Source organism: Phyllobates terribilis, unplaced genomic scaffold (assembly GCF_046119375.1).
Source record: "Phyllobates terribilis strain yellow unplaced genomic scaffold, ASM4611937v1 Scaffold_3__8_contigs__length_932513732, whole genome shotgun sequence".
Taxonomy (NCBI): domain Eukaryota; kingdom Metazoa; phylum Chordata; class Amphibia; order Anura; family Dendrobatidae; genus Phyllobates; species Phyllobates terribilis.
Genome location: NW_027362763.1, coordinates 686,679,225 through 686,700,944, shown reverse-complemented (window position 1 = coordinate 686,700,944; position 21,720 = coordinate 686,679,225). Strand labels below are relative to the sequence as shown.

The window sequence follows — 21,720 nt, the reverse complement described above, 5'->3', positions numbered from 1 at the left end:
TTCACACCTCGATTTGGGGATCCTCTGCCATTCTTCCTCGCAGATCCTCTCCAGTTCCGTCAGGTTGGATGGTGAACGTTGGTGGACAGCCATTATCAGGTCTTTCCAGAGATGCTCAATTGGGTTTAGGTCAGGGCTCTGGCTGGGCCTGGGCCAGTCGAGAATGGTCACAGAGTTGTTCTGAAGCCACTCCTTTGTTATTTTGACTGTGTGCTTAGGGTCATTGTCTTGTTGGAAGGTGAACCTTCGGCCAAGTCTGAGGTCCAGAGCACTCTGGAAGAGGTTTTCATCCAGGATATCTCTGTACTTGGCCGCATTCATGTTTCCTTCAATTGCAACCAGTCGTCCTGTCCCTGCAGCTGAAAAACACCCCCATAGCATGATGCTGCCACCACCATGTTTCACTGTTGGGATTGTATTGGGCAGGTGATGAGCAGTGCCTGGTTTTCTCCACACATACCACTTAGAATTATCACAAAAAAGTTCTATCTTCATCTCATCAGACCAGAGAATCTTATTTCTCATAGTCTGGGAGTCCTTCATGTGTTTTTGAGCAAACTTTATGCGGGTTTTCATATGTCTTGCACTGAGGAGAGGCTTCCGTCGGGCCACTCTGCCATAAAGGCCCGACTGGTGGAGGGCTGCAGTGATAGTTGACTTTGTGGAACTTTCCCCCATCTCCCTACTTCATCTCTGGAGCTCAGCTACAGTGATCTCGGGGTTCTTCTTTACCTCTCTCACTAAGGCTCTTCTCCCACGATTGCTCAGTTTGGCTGGACGGCCAGGTCTAGGAAGACTTCTGGTGGTCCCAAACTTCTTCCATTTAAGGATTATGGAGGCCACTGTGCTCTTAGGAACCTTGAGTAATGCAGAAATTATTTTGTAACCTTGGCCAGATCTGTGCCTTTCCACAATTCTGTCTCTGAGCTCCTTGGGCAGTGCCTTTGGGCTCATGATTCTCATTTGGTCTGACATGCACTGTGAGCTGTGATGTCTTATATAGACAGGTGTGTGCCTTTTCAAATCAAGTCCTGTCAGTTTAATTAAACACAGCTAGACTCCAATGAAGGAGTAGAGCCATCTCAAGGAGGATCACAAGGAAATGGACAGCATGTGACTTAAATATGAGTGTCTGAGCAAAGGGTCTGAATACTTATGACCATGTGATATTTCAGTTTTTCTTTTTAATAAATTTGCGAAAATTTCTACATTTCTGTCTTTTTTTAGTCAAGATGGGGTGCAGAGTGTACATTAATGAGAGAAAAAATGAACTTTTTAGAATTTACCAAATGGCTGCAATGAAACAAAGAGTGAAACATTTAAAGGGGTCTGAATACTTTCCGTACCCACTGTATATATATGTGTGTGTGACTGAATATATGTGTGTGACAGTTTGTGGACAGAGTTGCAGAATATGCTGATACTAAATATGTTTTGGGAAATAAAAATGGATTCTTTTCTAATGAATTTCCAGCCTGTCCTTACTCCAGAGACGGATTCTGAGTTTGACATTGTGAAAGATGAGGTATCTATCTATCTATCTATCTATCTATCTATCTATCTATCTATCTATCTATCTATCTATCTATCTATATCATAAAATAACATATTTATCACAAATCTATCTATTGGATATCTATCTACCTTCTATATATCTATGTCTGTATTAAAGGGATTTTCCCACAAACAAAATCCATTGCAATTAATAGATTTTGGAATAATAAAAATTTCCACAATTGGATGTTTAAAAAATTTGTTCCTGTGCTGAGATAATCTTATATATGTGCCCCTGTTGTGTACTGTGTAATGGACGTGTCTGACCGTACAGGATCATAGTCTGATCATACCACAGCTCCAGGGCAGCGGGAGGAAGCAAAATAATATACAGATAGGACAGCAGGGGATCACAGCTGGTTCTTTTCATGAGGCAAAACATTTCACTTCCTGTTTTTAAGCAATGTTTTACCTCAAAGAATAAGCTGTGATCCCCTGCTGTAATGTCTGTATACTCTTTTGCTTCCTCCCCTGCCCAGGAGATGTGGTATTGTAGCGCCCCGAGGGTTCGGCCGCTAAAGGGGTATTGCACCTCTGCCAGAGGTGTGATATTCCACTCCCAGGTAAGGATGGAGTGTGGACCAGGGCTCAGTTAGCTGCATACAGCACACACACCCCATTTCCGAGGGACAGCTCAACGGTGCTCCCACTAGACAGAAGTGCAGGCACGACCGACTATGTCCCTGCTGGAGTGGGGAGGGGGGGTGGAACACCCAGTGCTGTAGGAGCAGGAGGGGACGGTTCCTGAGCGTAGGAAGGAGCCCATTGGTTGCTGGTCACCTGGGCTCATGGCTAGAGTGAAGTATAAAAGGGAGGAGCCATCTTAGATCTGGGTTCAGTCTGTGAGGAGAAGTTGAGAGGAGAGCTGACAGGGAGCAGCAGCTCAGGCTGAGTGCTGCTCCAGAGGCAGGCCTAGAGAAGAGGCCGGGGCCTGAGAAGAGAAGGAACAGGAGGAGAAGAAGGAACAGGAGAAGAAGGAACAAGAAAGGAGGAGGAGAGATAGAGAAACAGAAGGGCTCAGGAACAAGAAGGTGGAAGGGACCCTAAGAACCCACGAGAATACAGGGTGAAGGGTCAGGCAGATTAAGGGTACCGGATCCCAAGTTGGTGGAGGAAAAACAACCCTCAGCCAAAGACCGGAGGTCGTGATCATTTATTGGTGCGACACCTCATCAAACCTGCTAGGAAGGCACCATAAAGGACAGCGGGGAACGGGGCCCACGTTTACCCGCATAAGTCCGCGGCAGCTGAACAAAAGTGGGTCACTGGTGAGGCAGGCCAGAGAAAGGAAAGAAGGGGGTCCTGTGCCATATTCCTGAACTGCCTGGGAGTTGACCGAGCCCCACACCTGGTGGACGCAGCACGGCTCGGGCAGTCATCGCCAGCTGAAGTGAATTGGATATTAACCGTGAGTAAAGACCCTGGACTGCAGTACGTTGTCTGTGTACTTTTTCGCTCCTCCGGCACTACCGGTACTGGGACTCTCACCACCATCACTCCCACCATCCACTACACTGCCCTGGGGCCGCACTCTTCCCGTGGGGAGTCACACTACCCCAGCTGCACACCTCATCAGCCCCAGCGGTCTGCATGCAGCGGCGGTTCCTAATAACCGCAATCCACGGGTGGCGTAGTCGGACATTATCTAAAGTACAGTAGCAGACTACCATTGGTCTGACCACCCTGAGCCGCGGGACCGGGCCGCCACTACTACTCCCAACGTCTCCCTATTGCCCGGTTCCGCGTGCCCCACGGCCCAGGGGGCGAGTCAGCTTTGGCGTAGTCGGCAGGATTACGTGCCCGCTAAAAATGGGTACTGCGCGCCTGAAGAGAAAGAGACTGTTTTATTGAAAATTGACTGTGCTGAAAATGGCGCCCACCCCAGAAGAATGAGCGCCATAATGTGCGCGCCAAAAGAACACAGGAGGCCGCCTCCTATCGTGGGCCAGGTCCCAGAATGGCGCCAAAGAAGGAGCCCACCCCCAACAGCCATGAGAGCGGCTGTGGAGATGTCCGTCAACGTGGGGGGGCTGCCCCTGAGAGTGATTGTCAGCAGAATGCCCCAGGACCACCCCCTCTGGGGGCGGAAAGAGAAGAAAACTGTGGGGCAGGGCGCGGTCTGGATCAGTCTGGCCAGGCCGCACCCAAAGATAGAGACAGGAACCAGCTCCAGCGCCCTGGCGCGTGGCCTGCTGCAGGCCGAATCCCCATGCAGCTTCACGGAGCTGCTAGCACACCTCCCCAAGGAAGACCCCGAGTATGTGTGGGCTGCGCTGGAGGAGCTGGACCGGAGGATGGTCCGGGCGCGGCGGGACGTGATTGCCGGGTGGAAAGAAGAAATGGCCAGGCGGGCCGTGATCCTGCAGCAGGAGGCGCCGTCGACATCCAGCGGCACACCAGCCACCGAGGGCAGTGAAAGCAGAGCGGATGCCGAGGACGACGCCGCGGAGAAGGCCGCGACAGCAGAGGCAGGTAACGGAGATGCCCCTACCCCGAACTCTGGGGCTGCCGACCTGCCCCTGCACCCTGTTGCGGAGCCCAACGTACCTGAACCCGCCATCGACACCGTGCCTCCACCGCTACCAACCGGTTCCCAGGCCATCGACACCACCAGCGAGCCCCGCCCCACGCCGTGCCCTCTGACCCCGGGCGTGATCAGCAGACCACAATCGCAGGCCCGGTCGCAAGGCCTAGCGCCCCCGGACACCGCCTGTCGACGGGAGTACTGCCGCCAACAGCTGGAGGTGTTCGAGAGGGAGCAGCGGGAGCGGCGCATGAAACAGGAGAAGCTGCAGGCCCAAAGTGCGGAGCAGAAGATGAAGGCCCGGTGAGATCCCCGAACTGCCCGCAGTCCCCGAGTCACCGGGACTGTCGTAAAATTTCACATGGAACATGGCTGGGGTTTCATTAAAGATCCTGAGACCATCAGCAATGTGTTCGTGACTAGGAGGGATGTAGAGAGCCACCTGCCAGAAGGTCATCGAGGGCGGGATCTATATCCAGGAGACGTGGTGTCCTACACCCGACACCAAGGCGTGAAGGGATGGTACGCCCTGCACGTTCACAGAGTGGTAGAAGAGGAGGAGCAGTACCAATTGGACTCTGAGTACCAAGAGGGCAAGGACGGGCCTGAAGATCATCACCAGGAGGAGCAAGGCGCATATGGAGGACGACTGTAGAAAGTAAGAAAAAGCGCCAATGTACATAGTTACCCATCGGGGTACAAAGGACTTTCGTGAAACTGTTTAACGTTACCCCCTACATCCCCTATTTGGCTGAGGACTGAGAGCAGCCATCCCTCTTCCCTTTACCAGGCTGAGGACTGTGAGCAGCCATTCCCCCTTTTCAACCGGCCGAGGACTGGGAACGGCCAATCCCTTGTATATAGTTGCGCTTCCTAAAGCGCCCCCTACTGGTTTTATAAAAAAAAAGGCTGCAACGTCTACCTCAAGATAAATTGTTGCACCTTTAAGAGGGAAGAACACCTGGTCGCAAGTTGCACCGCGGCCATGATCCAAGAATACAAGAATGTGTCTTGCCTAAAAATGTTTTACATGAGAAAGTTTTATATGCTGCTAGGTGATAATGCAAATGTTTTACGAGATGTTTTATACAAAAGAGTTCCGGAAGTATTGAAAGTGTTTTCATAATGTCTAGTGACAAGAAAAGTGTGTCCCATAAAGGAAATTGAACAATGTCGTCCGTTTCTAAATGTAAAAAGTTTTAAAAAGTTTTGCATGTCCTGTAATCAACTGTTTTTGCTCTTTTCCAGCCCGAGGACGTGCTGTGCTTTACCAGGGGGGAATGTAGCGCCCCGAGGGTTCGGCCGCTACAGGGGTATTGCACCTCTGCCAGAGGTGTGATATTCCACTCCCAGGTAAGGATGGAGTGTGGACCAAGACTCAGTTAGCTGCATACAGCACACACACCCCATTTCCGAGGGACAGCTCAACGGTGCTCCCACTAGACAGAAGTGCAGGCACGACCGACTATGTCCCTGACTGGAGTGGGGAGGGGGGGTGGAACACCCAGTGCTGTAGGAGCAGGAGGGGACGGTTCCTGAGCTTAAGAAGGAGCCCATTGGTTGCTGGTCACCTGGGCTCATGGCTAGAGGGAAGTATAAAAGGGAGGAGCCATCTTAGATCTGGGTTCAGTCTGTGAGGAGAAGTTGAGAGGAGAGCTGACAGGGAGCAGCAGCTCAGGCTGAGTGCTGCTCCAGAGGCAGGCCTAGAGAAGAGGCCGGAGCCTGAGAGGAGAAGGAGAAGTGGGCCTAGAGAAGAGGCCGAGGAAGGAGGAGAAGTGGGAACAGGAGGAGAAGGAACAAGAAAGGAAGAGAGAGAGGAACAGAGGGGCTCAGGAACAAGAAGGTGGAAGGGACCCTAAGAACCCACGAGAATACAGGGTGAAGGGTCAGGCAGATTAAGGGTACCGGATCCCAAGTTGGTGGAGGAGAAACAACCCTCAGCCAAAGACCGGAGGTCGTGATCATTTATTGGTGCGACACCTCATCAAACCTGCTAGGAAGGCACCATAAAGGACAGCGGGGAACGGGGCCCACGTTTACCTGCGCAGGTCCGCGGCAGCTGGACAAAAGTGGGTCACTGGTGAGGCAGGCCAGAGAAAGGAAAGAAGGGGGTCCTGTGCCATATTCCTGAACTGCCTGGGAGTTGACCGAGCCCCACACCTGGTGGACGCAGCACAGCTCGGGCAGTCATTGCCAGCTGAAGTGACTTGGATATTAACTGTGAGTAAAGACCCTGGACTGCAGTACGTTGTCTGTGTGCTTTTTCGCTCCTCCGGCACTACCGGTACTGGGACTCTCACCACCATCACTCCCACCATCCACTACACTGCCCTGGGGCCGCACTCTTCCCGTGGGGAGTCACACTACCCCAGCTGCACACCTCATCAGCCCCAGCGGTCTGCATGCAGCGGCGGTTCCTAATAACCGCAATCCACGGGTGGCGCAGTCGGACATTATCTAAAGTACAGTAGCAGACTACCATTGGTCTGACCACCCTGAGGCGCGGGACTGGGCCGCCACTACTACTCCCAACGTCTCCCTATTGCCCGGTTCCGCGTGCCCCACGGCCCAGGGGGCGAGTCAGCTTGATCAGACCATGTTCCTGCAGGGTCAGACACAGCCATTACACAGTACACAGCAGGGGCACATTTATAGGATTATCTCAGCACAGGAACATTTTATTTAAACACATCCAATTGTGGAAGTTATTATTATGCAAAGATCTATTGATTCAAATGTTGATTACAATTAACTTTTCTAATGGAAAAAATCCCTTTAAGTCATTGTATTCTATGTATTTTGTAGTTACAGAAAGGTGAATTCAATGAGAATAAAGTGAAGGACATGCTGGACAAGATGTTAGCAAAATGTAAGTGATATCGGAGGATTCTATCATATTCAAAGTGAGTAAATAATAGTGATACAATAATATATATCACTCTTATCATATACACGCACACATAGTGACAGGCATACAAACACACACAGACACACACAAGTATAAACACACACAGACAGACACATACAGTATACGGACACACACAGACATGCGCACACATGCAGACACACAAACGGACACAGACAGACATACAAACACAAACAGACGCGCACACAGACATACACATGTAGACAAGCAAGCAAATACACACTCGGAAAAACACACACACACATGCTGACAGAATACACAAAGACTCACACTTGCAGTCACACACATGTAGACAAACATGCAGGCACACACACATAAATACACATCCACAGACACGCACATATGCACACACAGAGACACACATACAGACACATGTGCATGCACACACCTTTGTATTACATTTAATTGTACCACATGGACATAATTAGAAGTATATTTTTTATGTCAGGTTACAGATTTATCTAATATAATGTATCAAGATTAACAGTTAAGGACAGGGGTGAAAAGATACAGCCATAAAGCAATAAACAGTTTTAGATAAAATGTATAGAAATGATATTTCTCTTTATGCAGATCCTGAGCTCCAGTCTGTGGGATTCGCTAGAAAAACCATCCGAGATCTGATCAAACTCATGGACGTATCCTTTTTCACAAACTCTGTAGCAGTTTCAGATTATTTGAAGCACCCTCACACTATGTGATGACCTAAAAGGGATAAAACGCCTGCTACAATATTGTGGCAAAGCAAGAAGAATTCTTTTTGTATTTCACAGGAGATACCAATATTTAGTGAGCGAATCAATTCATAACAAATCCAATTTGTTCTGAATTATCTCAAAATTATTACTCACCAGAATCTGACATGTTTTGGAATTCAATTCACACAAATCCATAAAAAAGTTTGACAACTAGCCACGAAAGGGTAAAAAAGATAATAGAAGATCATACTTACCTAGCCTAGGCCTGTCCCACTCCTGTCCTGCCACAGCAAATTGGCTCACTTCAGATTGGTCTTTGGATCAGCCTTTAGTCCAGATTGGTTCCCAATAGGCTACAAGCGGTCATGTGAAGGATCGAGGTGAATGAAGTGTGTCATGCCCCCCTAGTTAGCATTGGAAAGAAGTTCCGAACCGAAGACTGATCCTTGGTGTGGGATGTGCAGTGGAAGGATGGGGGAGAGGCGAATCTAAGACAGGTGAGTATATTTTATAATTTCTTAAACTCTTCCCAATCCTTCAATTATTATGCTTTGGATTAGAGCATATTAAATCTCTTCTGAAGACAAATTATTTCAGACCTAATTGAATCTGCCAGCTGATTAGAGTGACTCTACCTGAAACTAATTGTAATATGCCTTGCTGGGTAGTCTCGCACTTGGAGGGTACAGTCTTTAGAAAAAAAACAGGACATGTGCAGCATTTTATCACAATCTTTGGTTGAGGCCTATTGATTAGTCTGCTCCTAAGTGGCTGATGGCGCTTTCATGATCCTATATCTCACTATGGTCCTTATTTTATTCAGACTATGTGATAATTTTTGTGGCTAGAACAGCCACATTTCTGCTAAGGGCTCACCTAGTGAAGTGGATTATCTAAGCCATAGATCAGAGTAAGAATCACAGACCAGAGGTGATGATGCAGTGGAAATGGACAGCCAGGAAGACAGGACAACAGAGCGAGCAGAATAGATGTCAAATGAAGCAGGAAGCAGTAGATGTAACTTCAGAGCAATAATATACAGGGCCAGATAAGAATTCTATACAATTAGGAACTTTCAGAAGGGATATAGTTAACCACAGGATTTTCAAAGATGCATATGCAATTGAGTACTTGCAGGAAGGACATGGTTAACCAAAACATTAGTAGAGACATATTTACAATCATGTTCTTATAGGAGGAATAAAGTTAGCCAATGGATTACCAGAGATGTTTATGCAATCAGAAAGTTGCAATAGGGATATGGTAACTATATGATTAGGAGAGACGTATATGCTAAAATACCTTGATAACAGAAAGGAGTTTGTAAGTTACAGCCAGATTTAGCAGAGTTGAGAGAGCAAAAGCAACAACATTCACTGAACTCAATTAGTATGAGAAGTTGAATGCTCTAAAGAATATATTTAGCCAGCTGTCTGGAGCAAAGTCTGGAGGAAGAATAGGTTAGTTCTTGCACAAGAACTTGGTAGAAAGGTGCTAGACTTTCCAGAATACTCTGGCAATTCATGACTGCCTGAGCTGGCCTTAAAAGGCACTGGGGTTCATCAGCTGATCAGCCGAGTGAACTTACTACCATGGGAGCTTTCTTGAGAATGTTCCCACGGGGAGGTAACGTGAGCATGAGCTGAGCGGTCACGTGACCGATCAGCTGATCGCTGATTTCACCACAGGTCCTGGCAGCTCAGTACACAGCTTGGGAGCAAGCCCGATCATCGCAGTATACTGCCGGCCACCGGGAGCAGCACATTGCCGCTGGGGACCAGGAGGACACCGGTGGGCGCTGGACAGGTGAGTATAAGATTTTTTTTTGTTTTTTACTTTTTTTTTTTTCTTTAACTGCTGGTTGTTCCTAGCTCTGCTGAGGAGAACTACTGCTCCCCTCAGCAGTGCCGCTCTCACTGTTATTAGTGGGAGCAACGGTTGGATGAGAGGAGTTGTAGTCCTCCTCTTCCGACCCGGGTACCACCCGAACGACGTTTCTGGAGCGTTTTCACTCATTGGCTTTAATTGAAACGCAGCAAATCCGCAGGTATAAATTAACAATTGACAATTAAAATCAATGGGTGGGAAATGCTCTGGAAACGCTTGGCATAATGGTCTTGCTGCGGCTTTTTGCGCAATGCTAATCCTAAGCAGAAATTTCCGCATCATTTACACAGCACATCAGGATTAGCATTGCTATAGCTGGCTTGACCTATTAACAAGCGTTTTAGCAGCGTTTCCGCGGCGGAAAAACCTCCGCAAAAAATGCATCAAAAACGCTTTGTGTGCATATAGCTTTATTCCCCTGCCTTAAAAAATTTCAATTTTTCACCACAGAAAAAAAAACCTTAACTTCAGCGTTTCCAGGTGGACAATACTATGACACTGAGCACAAACGAATTCAAGAAGACCTGGCTGAAGGTGGAGAACTACTGGGTAATGTTACTTATTCCTTTCTATATGTGCATAATCATTATTTATTAGGGGATGAGAATTATTCACAGGTTTAATGAGACAATATGTATTGGAGAATATGATTCTTTCTCCTTACCCTTTTAGAACATTTTCAAGTGTTCAGATTCTGACAAAAGCGGAACCCTTTGTGCTGCTGATTTGCGAACAGCGTTGATAAAAGCAGGTACACAGCACTAGACAAAAAAGTTTTCATTACATTGATCATGATTTACCAAGGCCTGTCATATACTAAAGACAGATCATGAATATAGAGATTCTGGAAAATCTCTTCAAGGTGCAACTTACTTGATGAGAAGAGTCTAAGGTACCAGATAATTTAAGCCTACTGGAATCTCAGTATTTTCTGCAGTTATAATGAAACTTTATGGTGGTACCAGAGTTTTAGCAAATGCAATTTATTCATTTTATAATAAACAGTAATATAATGTTTTTTTATATTTACTTTATAGTTTTGAAGATTTCTACTTGCTGTCAATAGGAACTTTCTACATTACGGGTTACTACTAGTGTTGAGCGATACCTTCCGATATCAGGAAATATAGGATCGGATTGGATCGGGCCGATACCCAAAAAGTATCGGATATCGCCGATTCCGATACCGGAAACCAATGCAAGTCAATGGGACACAAATATCGGAATGAAAATAAACCCTTTCTTTCCTTGTAGGTTAATTCTACATGAAGGAAAACAACTAACAATAATGTAGAATGTATTGAGGGAGGTGGTTGCCCAAATCGATGGAACAGTGCTCACAGTGAAACATGAAAAGCCGGCAATTCAGCAGTGGCATACACCGGTACCCGACAATTTAGAACAGAAAGAATAGAGCTTCACACATAGATTAGATAGATAGAAACATGTCAGTCACATATATATGAAGTACAGTGATAGTGTTGCTTACTGTACTTGTCATTTAGTGTAAAGGATTTATTTAAAAAAATATTAGTGTTTTCATGCACCGTCTCTTTAAAAAAGCCGGTCGGCAATTCAGCAGCGGTACCCGACAATTTATAACAGAAAGATAGAGCATCACACATAGATTAGATACATAGAAACATGTCAGTCACATATATAAGAAGTACAGTGACAGTGTTGCTTACTGTACTTGTCATTTATTGTAAAGGATTTATTTAAAAAAATATTAGTGTTTTCATGCACCGTCTCTTTAAAAAAGCCGGCCGGCAATTCAGCATCGGTACCCGACAATTTACAACAGAAATAATAGAGCATCACACATAGATTAGATAGATAGAAACATGTCAGTCACATATATAATAAGTACAGTGATAGTGTTGGTTACTGTACTTGTCATTTAGTGTTAAAATAAAGGATTTATTAAAAAAAAAATTGGCGTGGGGTTCCCCCTAATTTTAGTCTCTAGCGGAGGTTAAGCAGACGGCTGGGGCAGATGTTTGAAGCCTGGGAAGGGGGTAATACCCACGGAGCTTCCCAGGCTACTAATTTCAGCCCCCAGCTGAATACCTAGCCTTTACTAGCTATTAAAATGGGGGACCCCCCCAAAAAAATTACGTGAGGTCCCCCCTATTTTAATAGCTAGCAAAGGCTAGGCAGACAGCTGGGGGCTGATATTAATAGCCCAGGAAGGGTGCCATGAATATTGGCCCCCTCCCAGGCTAGAAACACCAGCCGTCAGCCACACCAGAAATGGCGCATCCATAGGATGCGCCAATTCTGGCACTTAGCCTCGCTCTTCCCACTGCCCTGTTGCTGTGGCAGTGGGGTAATAGGGTTGGGGTTGATGTCAGCTTATAATGCCAGCTGACATCAAGCCCAGGTTAGTAATGGAGAGGCATCTATAAGACACCCCCATTACTAACCCCATAGTCAAAGTTAAAAAAAAACACAAACACCCAGAATAAAGTCCTTTAATTGAAATAAAGACACAATTCTTTATTGTTCTAAATTAAAACATACTTACCATCACGCCCATTCCAGCTGAAGCCAACGATCTCCTGCAATAAAAGAAAAATAATAAAGCAACATCATCCTTACCTTTCCATGGTTCCCAGGACAGCTCCAGCTCAGCTACATCAAAATGACAGGCTGGACCGCAGCAGAAAGCTGCCATCCAGCCTGTCATCCCGCGGACACTGAGAAGCGCAGGCGTGCTTGCGCTCCTCAGTGTCTGGCTGTGATGGCATCCAGATGAGCTGACAATGAACTCAGCTCACCTCATGCACGTCACTGACAGCGTGGGAGAATTCTCCTGCGCATGCGGTGAGCATGAGAGACTCGGCTCATCGGGATGCCGTCACAGCCTGACACTGAGGAGCGCAAGCATGCCTGCGCTTCTCAGTGTCCGCGGGATGACAGGCTGGATGGCAGCTTTTGGCTGCGATCCAGCCTGTCATCTTGATGTAGCAGAGCTGGAGCTGTCCTGGGAACCATCGAAAGGTAAGAATGATGTTGCTTTATTATTTTTCTTTTATTGCAGGAGATCGTTGGCTTCAGCTGGAATGGGCGTGATGGTAAGTATCGTTTAATTTAGAACAATAAAGAATTGTGTCTTTATTTCAATTAAAGGACTTTATTCTGGGTGTTGTGTTTTTTTTAAAATACTTTACTTGAAATTCATGGCGGTCATGTATAATATTGGCGTGACCCCATGAATTTCGGGCTTAGGGCCAGCTGATAATGTCAAGCTGGCCCTAACCCCTTTATTACCCAGTGAGCCACCGCACCAGGGCCCGGGATGAGTTGGGTACAGCGCCAGAAGATGGCGCTTCTATGAACGCGCCATTTTCCAGGGTGGCTGCGGACTGCAATTTGCAGCGGGTGGGGCCCAGAAAGCTTGGGCCTCCCTGCGCTGCAGATTCCAGCCCCCAGCTGCCTAGTTGTACCTGGCTGGACACAAAAATAGGGCGAAGCCCCACGTATTTTTTTTTTTAATTATTTCATGAAATTCATGAAATAATAAAGAAAAAAAGGGCTTCCCTATATTGTTGTGTTTGGCCAGGTACAAATAGGCAGCTGGTGGTTGGGGGCAGCCCGTTCCTGGATGCTGTACCTGGCTGGCATACAAAAATATGGCAAAGCCCACGTCAAAATTTTTGGGAAAAATGAATTAAAAAATAAATAATAATTTAGGGACTGCATCTTTATTAACCCCTCAAGTGTCATTTAGTGTTAAAATAAAGGATTTATTTTAAAAAAAATTGGCGTGGGATCCCCCATAATTTTAGTCTCTAGCGGAGGTTAAGCAGACCCACGGAGCTTCCCAGGCTACTAATATCAGCCCCCAGCTGAATACCTAGCCTTTACTAGCTATTAAAATGGGAGACCCCCCAAAAAAATGACGTGGGGTCCCCCCTACTTTAATAGCTAGCAAAGGTTAGGCAGACAGCTGGGGGCTGATATTAATAGCCCAGGAAGGGTGCCATGAATATTGGCCCCCTCCCAGGCTAGAAACACCAGCCGTCAGCCGCCCCAGAAATGGCGCATCCATAGGATGCGCCAATTCTGGCACTTAGCCTCGCTCTTCCACGCTGACCTGGTGCGGTGGCAGGGGGTAATAGGGTTGGGGTTCATGTCAGCGCCAGCTACCATGAAGCCCAGGTTAGTAATGATGGGCATCTATAAGACACCCCTATTACTAACCTACAAAGTGTTAAAAAGAAAAAACGCACACTACACCCAGAAAAAAATAATTTATTTGAAATAAAACACACCATTTTATTTAATTCTTAGTTTACTAAAAAAAATAGTTACCTGTCCACGTTCCTGCGCTGATCTCCCATGCACAGCTGTCACATCTGGAGATGGTGATGGTGACAACTGTGCATGGCTGCTGTAAGCTCACACTGCCGGGAACACGTCCGCTCCCGGCAGCGTGAGCCCCTGACTGAGGTCACCGGAATGCATTCAGTCAGCGCAGCTCCGGAGACCTCCTTTACGGCACTGCTGTACCGTGGGAATTTCTCACGGTACAGCAGGGCCGTAAAGGAGCTTACCGGAGCAGCACTGCCTGAACTCCGGCGAACCCGCTTATGCAATGACGGGGCTGCTTTACGGCCCCGTCATTCTAGCGGCGGCAGCGGTTCAGAGCGGTCACATTCTATGTGGCTGCTCTAAACTGGAGATCTTCGTGGGACACTCGTGGACTACTATGGAGGGGTAAGGATAAGGTTGTGGTTTATTATTTTATATTTTATTACAGGAGATCGATGGCTTCGGGGAATTAGGTGTCTAGGTGAGTATAGGTGTAGTTTTTTATTTTTTACTTTATTTTAGGTGGCGATCGGCGGGGACAGGTAATGTATAAACTAATTTATTTTAGGTAACCACTGGCCACCAATGAAATGTATTTAAAATTTATTGGGGACCAAAAACAAAAAAAAAATATGGGGGCCTAAAAAAACACGTATAGGGCAAAAATAACACATGGGGCAGTTTAAATAGCAGGATCAGGCTGATAGGAACTACTGCTCCCATCGAGCTGATCCTGCTGGCACGAGTGGACGGGGGACAGACATAGGCCGATGGGAGTAGTAGTGTCACATCGGCCTATGTCTGCCTGCACGCACACACCTGCAGACATCAATCATGACGGGTCTGATGGTCTGCGAGGTGTGGCTGACCTGTGCGGCCGTGGGAAAGTTCATGTGAGTTCATGCAATGCAGTCAAGCATGAACTCGCATGAACCCTCTGAGGGCACCGCGGCGACTTCAAATGAACAGCTGATCAGCATCACCTGATACCTCAGCTGTTCATTTGAAATAACCGGCGGGAAAGCGCAGCACAGAACGGGAAAGCCGGCGGTGAAGTCTTTTCACTGCCGGCTTCCCCGCCCGGGTCCTTCGCTCCCTGCTCCTTGGTGCTGTGCTCCCCGCCCGGTCCTAACTTACGATCGGGATGGGAGGTGTCGAGGGGAGCGGAGGATCGGGGTGGGAGGCTGCGGGGAAGCAGTATGGGGCTGTGTGATTGTTTAAAAGCCGGCGGCTTTTTACCGCCCGCCGGTTTTTTACCGCCTGCCGGCTTTTAAACAATCAGCCCGCTGGGATGGCATTCTGATGACAGGCTGGATCGCAGCTGAGCACTGCCATCCAGCTTGTCATCCTTCAGAGACACTGCAGAGCGCAGGCATTATAGGAACTTCCTATTCCGTTATTCGATATTGTAAAAATATTGGAACTCAGTATCGGAACTCCGATACCGCGAATATCGGCCGATACCCGATATTACAGTATCGGAATGCTCAACACTAGTTACTACTTTGATAACTTGTGCTGTTACAGGTGTTACATCATGTTGTAGTCCTTGTTTGTTCATCCTTGGCATGTTACATGAAATTGAATTTTTAACATTTTTTTTTTTTTTTTCTATTTTGCAGGTTTTAACTGTAATATCACATTTCTAAATGCCGTAGTCGACAAACTTGCTCATGACAACCTTAACATGGACTTCAATACATTTGTTTCCACAGCTGCAAATCTGGAAACCCTGCTCAGTAAGTGGTATAATAACATTACACACAAATGTGTGTATGTATATATACAGTTGAAGCCAGAAGTTTACATACCCTATATAAAAAGACACATATCCATGTTTTTTCTCAATATCTGACATGAAATCAGAATAAACCCATTTTAGGTCAATTAGGATTGCCATAATTTTTAATATTTGCCAAATGCCAGAATAATGAGACAGGGAATGTTTTAATGCATTTTTATTACTGCAAAGTCAAAAGTTTACATACATTCCGTTAATATTTGGTACCATTGCCCTTAAACTGAATGACTTGGGTCAAACATTTGGGATATCCTTCCACAAGCTTCTCACAATAGTTGGTCGGAATTTGGGCCCATTCCTCCTGACAAAACTGGTGTGACTGATCCAGGTTTGTAGGTCGCCTTGCTCGCACCTGCCTTTTCAGCTTTGCCCATAAATTTTCAATAGGATTGAGATCAGGGCTTTGTGATGGCCACTCCAAAACATTGACTTTGTTATCCTTAAGCCACTTTGTTACCATTTTGTCAGTATGCTTCGGGTTATTGTCGATTTGGAAAACCCATTTCTACCCAAGCTTTATCTTCCTGGCTAATGTGTTGAGATGTTGCTTCAGTATTGCCACATAATCTTCTTTTCTCATGATGCCATCTATTTTGTGAAGTGCACCAGTCTCTCCTGCAGCCAAATGACCCCACAACATGATGCTGCCACCCCCCTGTTTCACAGTTGGGATTGTGTTTTTAGGTTTCCAAGCTTCTCCCTTTTTCCTCCAAACGTAACGATGGTCATTATGCCCAAGAAGATCAATTTTAGTTTCATCAGAACACAGTACATGTCTCTAAAAATTAAGGTCTTTGTTCCTGTGTGCATTTGCAAACATTAGTACCCAAGGATGAGCCAGAATGGTACAAGTCCACAATTCTCTTCCTGATATCTTGGCTGATTTCTTTAGACTTTCCTATTATGCTACACAAAGAAGCAGTGTTTCAGGTGTGCATTAAAATACATCCGCAGTAACTCAGATGTTGCCAAAAAAACTTCCAGAAGCTTCCAAACACATGACATCATTATATGGGCAATCCAGAATTGTTTAAAGGCATAGTAATCTTAGTGTATGTAAACTTTTGACTTTGCATTAAGCAATAAAAATGCCTTAAAACATATCTGTCTCATTATTCTGGCATCTGGCAAATGTTAAAAATTATGGTAATCCTAATTGACGTAAAACAGGAAAGGGTCATTCTGATTTCATGTCAGATATTGAGAAAAACATGTGTATGTGTCTTTTTATATAGTGTATGTAAACTTCTGGTTTCAACTGTGCATATATTTATGTATATATATATATATATATATATATATATATATATATTATAGTGTTAAGCATAAATGAGTACACGCCCTTTCAAAAGTAAGATTGTAATAAATATCTCACTGAATACAAGAGCAATTTCCAAAATTCTGACAAGACAGAGTTTCATATAACATTTTTTATCCTATAACATGAAGGTGAGCTAAATAATATAACTTCCATTCTAAAATCTTCAGTATTACTCATATTAGTTGATACAAAAATGAATACTTCCCACATCCAAAACTACTACATCTAGTACTTTGTATGACCTCCATGATTTTTAAGGACAACACCAAGTCTTCAAGGCATAAAATAAACAAGTTGGCGACATATTGCAAATCTATATTTTCCATTCTTCAAGAGTAAACTCTTTTAGAGCTGAAATGCAGGAAGGATTGTGATTCTCAACTTGTTTCTTCAGCATTCCCTATAGGTGTTAGATTGGGCTATGATCAGGAGACATTTGGCCACTGAATCACCTTTTGCCTTGTTCTTCTTCAGAAACAACAGATATGTGTTTTGTATCATTGTCATGTTGGAAAAGTGAATTTTTTATTCTTATTTCCAAATGCATGGTGCCTACAGTGAAACATGGTGGTGGCAGTGTCCTCATATGAATCTGCATGAGCGATGCTAGTGTCGGTGGGCTACATTTCATTGATGGTATCATGAATGTACTGCTCTATAGTGAAAGAGTAGATGCTACCATCAGTCTGTGCTCTTGGTAGATGTGCATTTTTCCAACATGTCAATGAGCCAAAACACACATATGTTGCACTTTTGAAGGAGAACAGAGTGACAGTGACTCACTGGCCAATTGTCTCCTGATCTGACCCATCGAACAGCTATGGAAAACTCTTAAGACCCAAGTTGAGCATCACTCCCCATCCAGCATCAAGGCTTCAATGAACAATTTAACTATTTACTGAGAATGATTTTACAATCTGTGGAGTATTGTGAAAAATGTATTATATTGCAAAATATTATACACTAAAAAAAATGTAATACCTCATGCATCAGATGCACATTGGCATAAAAGTGTCCACTTGACATACCTGAAACCTTGAAGGGTCCTAAGTCCTTCCCTGTGCTGTTGATTGATGTGGTATGTTTGACCTCCGTTATGTAGGCCACATTGAAGCTGCACCCCACTAGTTGCATCAATTAATAAAAGAGGGAAGAGATTAGGGCAACTTTATAGTCAGGACACTTCTTCATTGTACACTGCACATGGTAATATTAAGACATGTATGTAGCTCTGTCACATGTTCGGTCGGGCAAACTCTCCTGGCAAATTATGGTGCCCCAATACAGTATGATGCCCCAACTGTGATCCCCATACAGGCCTCCACAAAATATAATGGGCCCCACATAGTCCCCCATTCAAAATAATGGCCCACATAGTCCTCCATATGGCTTACTGGGCCAAATATAATCATCCTGAGGGCCAGATTTTGCCTACGAGCCAGAGTTTGACATGTATGTTGTAGAGGAAGAGTTGGTAGGTCACATATCATATCAGTCTGATACATATATATTACTTTTTCCCTACAGACATGTTTAACATTTTGAAACCAGATGAAGGTGGATTGGTCAGTCTTTCCTTAGATGAGGTGAGTAGAACAGATTTTGATACTAATGTTATACATTTTATGAAAAGCAGTATTAGAAATAGTTAACATTCGTAAGAGTTCAGACTTTGAGAAAATAGGTTACTAGAAGAATGTACCCATTCCTTAAGTAAATTATATTAGAGGCTGTCGGTTAACCAGTACAACTACAATCCTTATTATGATTTAAAATGTCATACAATAAATTCAAAAAGTTCAAACAAGGATGGGAGAGGACTCACTACTTAATCCAAAGCCACTTTGGACTGGCTTGGATTCAAAGTAGTGGCACATAACTGTCCATAACTGAGTCTCTGGAGATTGGAGTACTAGTCACGGCACACAAAATTAACTGACTATTGTGGGCAAAGGGTGCTTAGAAAGCTCGAAGATGAATTACTACAGCTCTACAGAAAAATAGTCACATGCTGCTTTAAGAATGTAGTCCAAAAACACAGACTTCACTCTGAGTCAATATATAGAAGAGATCCATAATAAAAACATGAATTTATTTCAATAGATTAAAAGCTAATAAAAAGCAGAATGTCCAAACAGGAGACACTGTGGTGATTACAATATAATGTAAACAACCATGAAGAGTATGAATAGTATAACTACAGTACTACACATGTCATGATAATATAGTAATAATATTACAAGGCTGACAGTCCGATATAATAATCAATAATCATCTTTGCATATAACTCCTCTGCTCATACTTGACAATAAGCCTAGTAAATATAAAATAATACACAAGTCCACTATAATAACAAATGCAAAGCAGTGGTGCTAGTAATAAGGAACAGTGTCCATGTATCTGATAAATGAGACCTATGCTGTCAAGGTAAGTGGTGGAAGATGCAGGGAGATGATAAGTATCAATCAGTCATGTGAAGGAAAACAATTACCTGTGTATATGGCGTATATATAGATAGCGTATAGAAAAGTGGATGGTCCCCTCACCCCGACACGCGTTTCACCGCCAGCTTCTTCCTGGGGCGTTTACTCTAAAATTAGGCCTGGTGGCAAGTGTGAAAATTGCAAGATTTCAGAATTTTGTTTAAATACAAATTGTTATATGATAGATAAAAAGAAACATTCCCAAAAATTAAAAAAAAACACACTCATTCCCTTTAATACATTTTAAGCTGGCATAGATTTGTGCTATAAATTAGCCAATATTGTACAAAAAAAACTGTAAATCTGTTGGGGCTGCCTACAGATCTTTATAAATTCCTTCAAAGTATTTTGAAAATGTAAAAACATTTCACAATAAAATGACTAAATGACCTCAGAAAATTCTTTAGGACCTGTTGTAAATCAGGTTCTGAATTGTGCATACTGGTGGATTGAGCTAGGTGATTACTGGCATGGGTCAAGTGGTGATCCAGTCTACACCTCTAATGCAATGTTTTATATTAATTTAACTTGTTTTTTTCAACAGTGGCTCCTGACAAAATTGGCCTGAGAATGGATCGACAGGCGCAATGATGAGAATAGAGGAAGAAGCTTCATCTAAACCTTCAATCAGCATGCTCAATAGATTCCTATTTAGGCATAAAAATTGATTATTTTTAATTAATAGCAGAATATTCTTTTGTGAATGTCCAATAACTTGGGTAGAATGATTAGGATAGTTTTATTGACTAGAATATGTCTAACAAAATAACTCAAAAACAACTAAAACTACGAGGAGAAAAGATTTATTTTAGTGTGGCCAAGGCAGATTTCCTTTTTGGCCTCCTCATTGGTACCAAGAGGAATGTGTTCTGCAAACCACCTTTAAAGAGGACTATTGGCAGGTAAAAAGTGGTCAATTTTTGCTCTTATTTTATTCCTGCTGCTCCCATGAGTTAGTGTTTTTTGCTTTTTTTATGTAAAATCCACCATATGGTTCCAGAGATAGGGACCTTTTTACTTCATACTAATTTATATGATATGTAGCAAGGGGTGAGGCTCACAGGATTCTCTGGGGTGTGTCTTTAGGCTACTCTGCATTATTTCCCTGTGAGCCACGCCCCATTAGTGTCAATTTTTACAGTCTTTACTAACTAAAAAGACCCATGTCTCGGGAACCATTTGTTGGATAAAAAAAAACTGGAAAACTGAATGGAGCAGCAGGAATATGAGTAAAAAAAAATGGACATTTATGCTACACTTCTATCTGAAATGATACCGCAAAGTTATTACAGATCACTAGACCATACGTTTTAGAGTCTTTAAAGATTCCCCTTATATCTGAAGACTGAAGAAGAGTTAATTACATCTCTGAACCCCCGCTACTTCAGTAGTCTCCACCAGGACTGGAAGTGTGGACGTCTCATCCATCAGTCACATGACCCTGCAGCAAATCAGTGGCCTCAGCTGTCAGGTGAACAAATGGATCAGATATCCTAACTTTCAGTCCCAATGGAGACCAAGGAGCAATGGAAGTTCAAGTATCTATGTTACAACAATCCCTACGCTTTGGCTACTGAAGAACGAGTGAAACCCCCCTTACAACTGAATATGTAATCTAGAATATTTGTATCTTTACAACATTTCTGACTGTACATTTTCTGGCGTTATAAAAATATTTTACATAGTCCCCTGCGAAAGGAAAATTGGAAATTACTGTCAAACACCCAAGTTGTCTAAATATGTAGAATGAGTGCATTTCTATTTTTACATCATTAATGGGTTGTTCTGGTTTTCAAAAATACTGCCACCCATTCCTACTGCTCTCTGTTTATATACACTGCTCAAAAAAATAAAGGGAACACTTAAACAGCAGAATATAACTCCAAGTAAATCAAACTTCTGTGAAATCAAACTGTCCACTTAGGAAGCAACACTGATTGACAATCAATTTCACATGCTATTGTGCAAATGCAATAGACAATAGATGGAAATTATTGGCAATTATGAAGACACTCTCAATAAAGGAGTGGTTCTGCAGGTGGGGACCACAGACCACATCTCAGTACCAATGCTTTCTGGCTGATGTTTTGGTCACTTTTGAATGTTGGTTGTGCTTTCACACTCGTGGTAGCATGAGACGGACTCTACAATCCACAGAAGTCGCTCAGGTAGTGCAGCTCATCCAGGATGGCACATCAATGCGAGTTGT

The 21,720-nt window shown here is 44.2% G+C and overlaps 1 protein-coding gene across 3 annotated transcripts in view; it reads left to right on the top strand.

Moving 5' to 3' along the window:
- Positions 1-21,374, top strand: part of LOC141257387 (calpain-8-like) — a 120,095-nt gene extending 98,721 nt beyond the window's left edge. The window contains exons 13-20 of one of the 3 annotated variants that reach the window (XM_073671881.1): positions 5,327-5,431; positions 6,884-6,947; positions 7,578-7,642; positions 10,070-10,138; positions 10,262-10,340; positions 15,529-15,645; positions 18,556-18,614; positions 20,056-21,374. In XM_073671881.1, coding sequence (XP_073527982.1) covers positions 5,327-5,431; positions 6,884-6,947; positions 7,578-7,642; positions 10,070-10,138; positions 10,262-10,340; positions 15,529-15,645; positions 18,556-18,614; positions 20,056-20,079 — 582 coding nt within the window. In that variant the 3' untranslated portion in view covers positions 20,080-21,374. Of the gene's footprint in view, positions 1-1,474; positions 1,526-5,326; positions 5,432-6,883; positions 6,948-7,577; positions 7,643-10,069; positions 10,139-10,261; positions 10,341-15,528; positions 15,646-18,555; positions 18,615-20,055 lie in introns of those variants that run through there. The other 2 variants (XM_073671882.1, XR_012318057.1) reach the window with 2 other exon arrangements.
- The last annotated feature ends 346 nt before the right edge of the window (positions 21,375-21,720 follow it).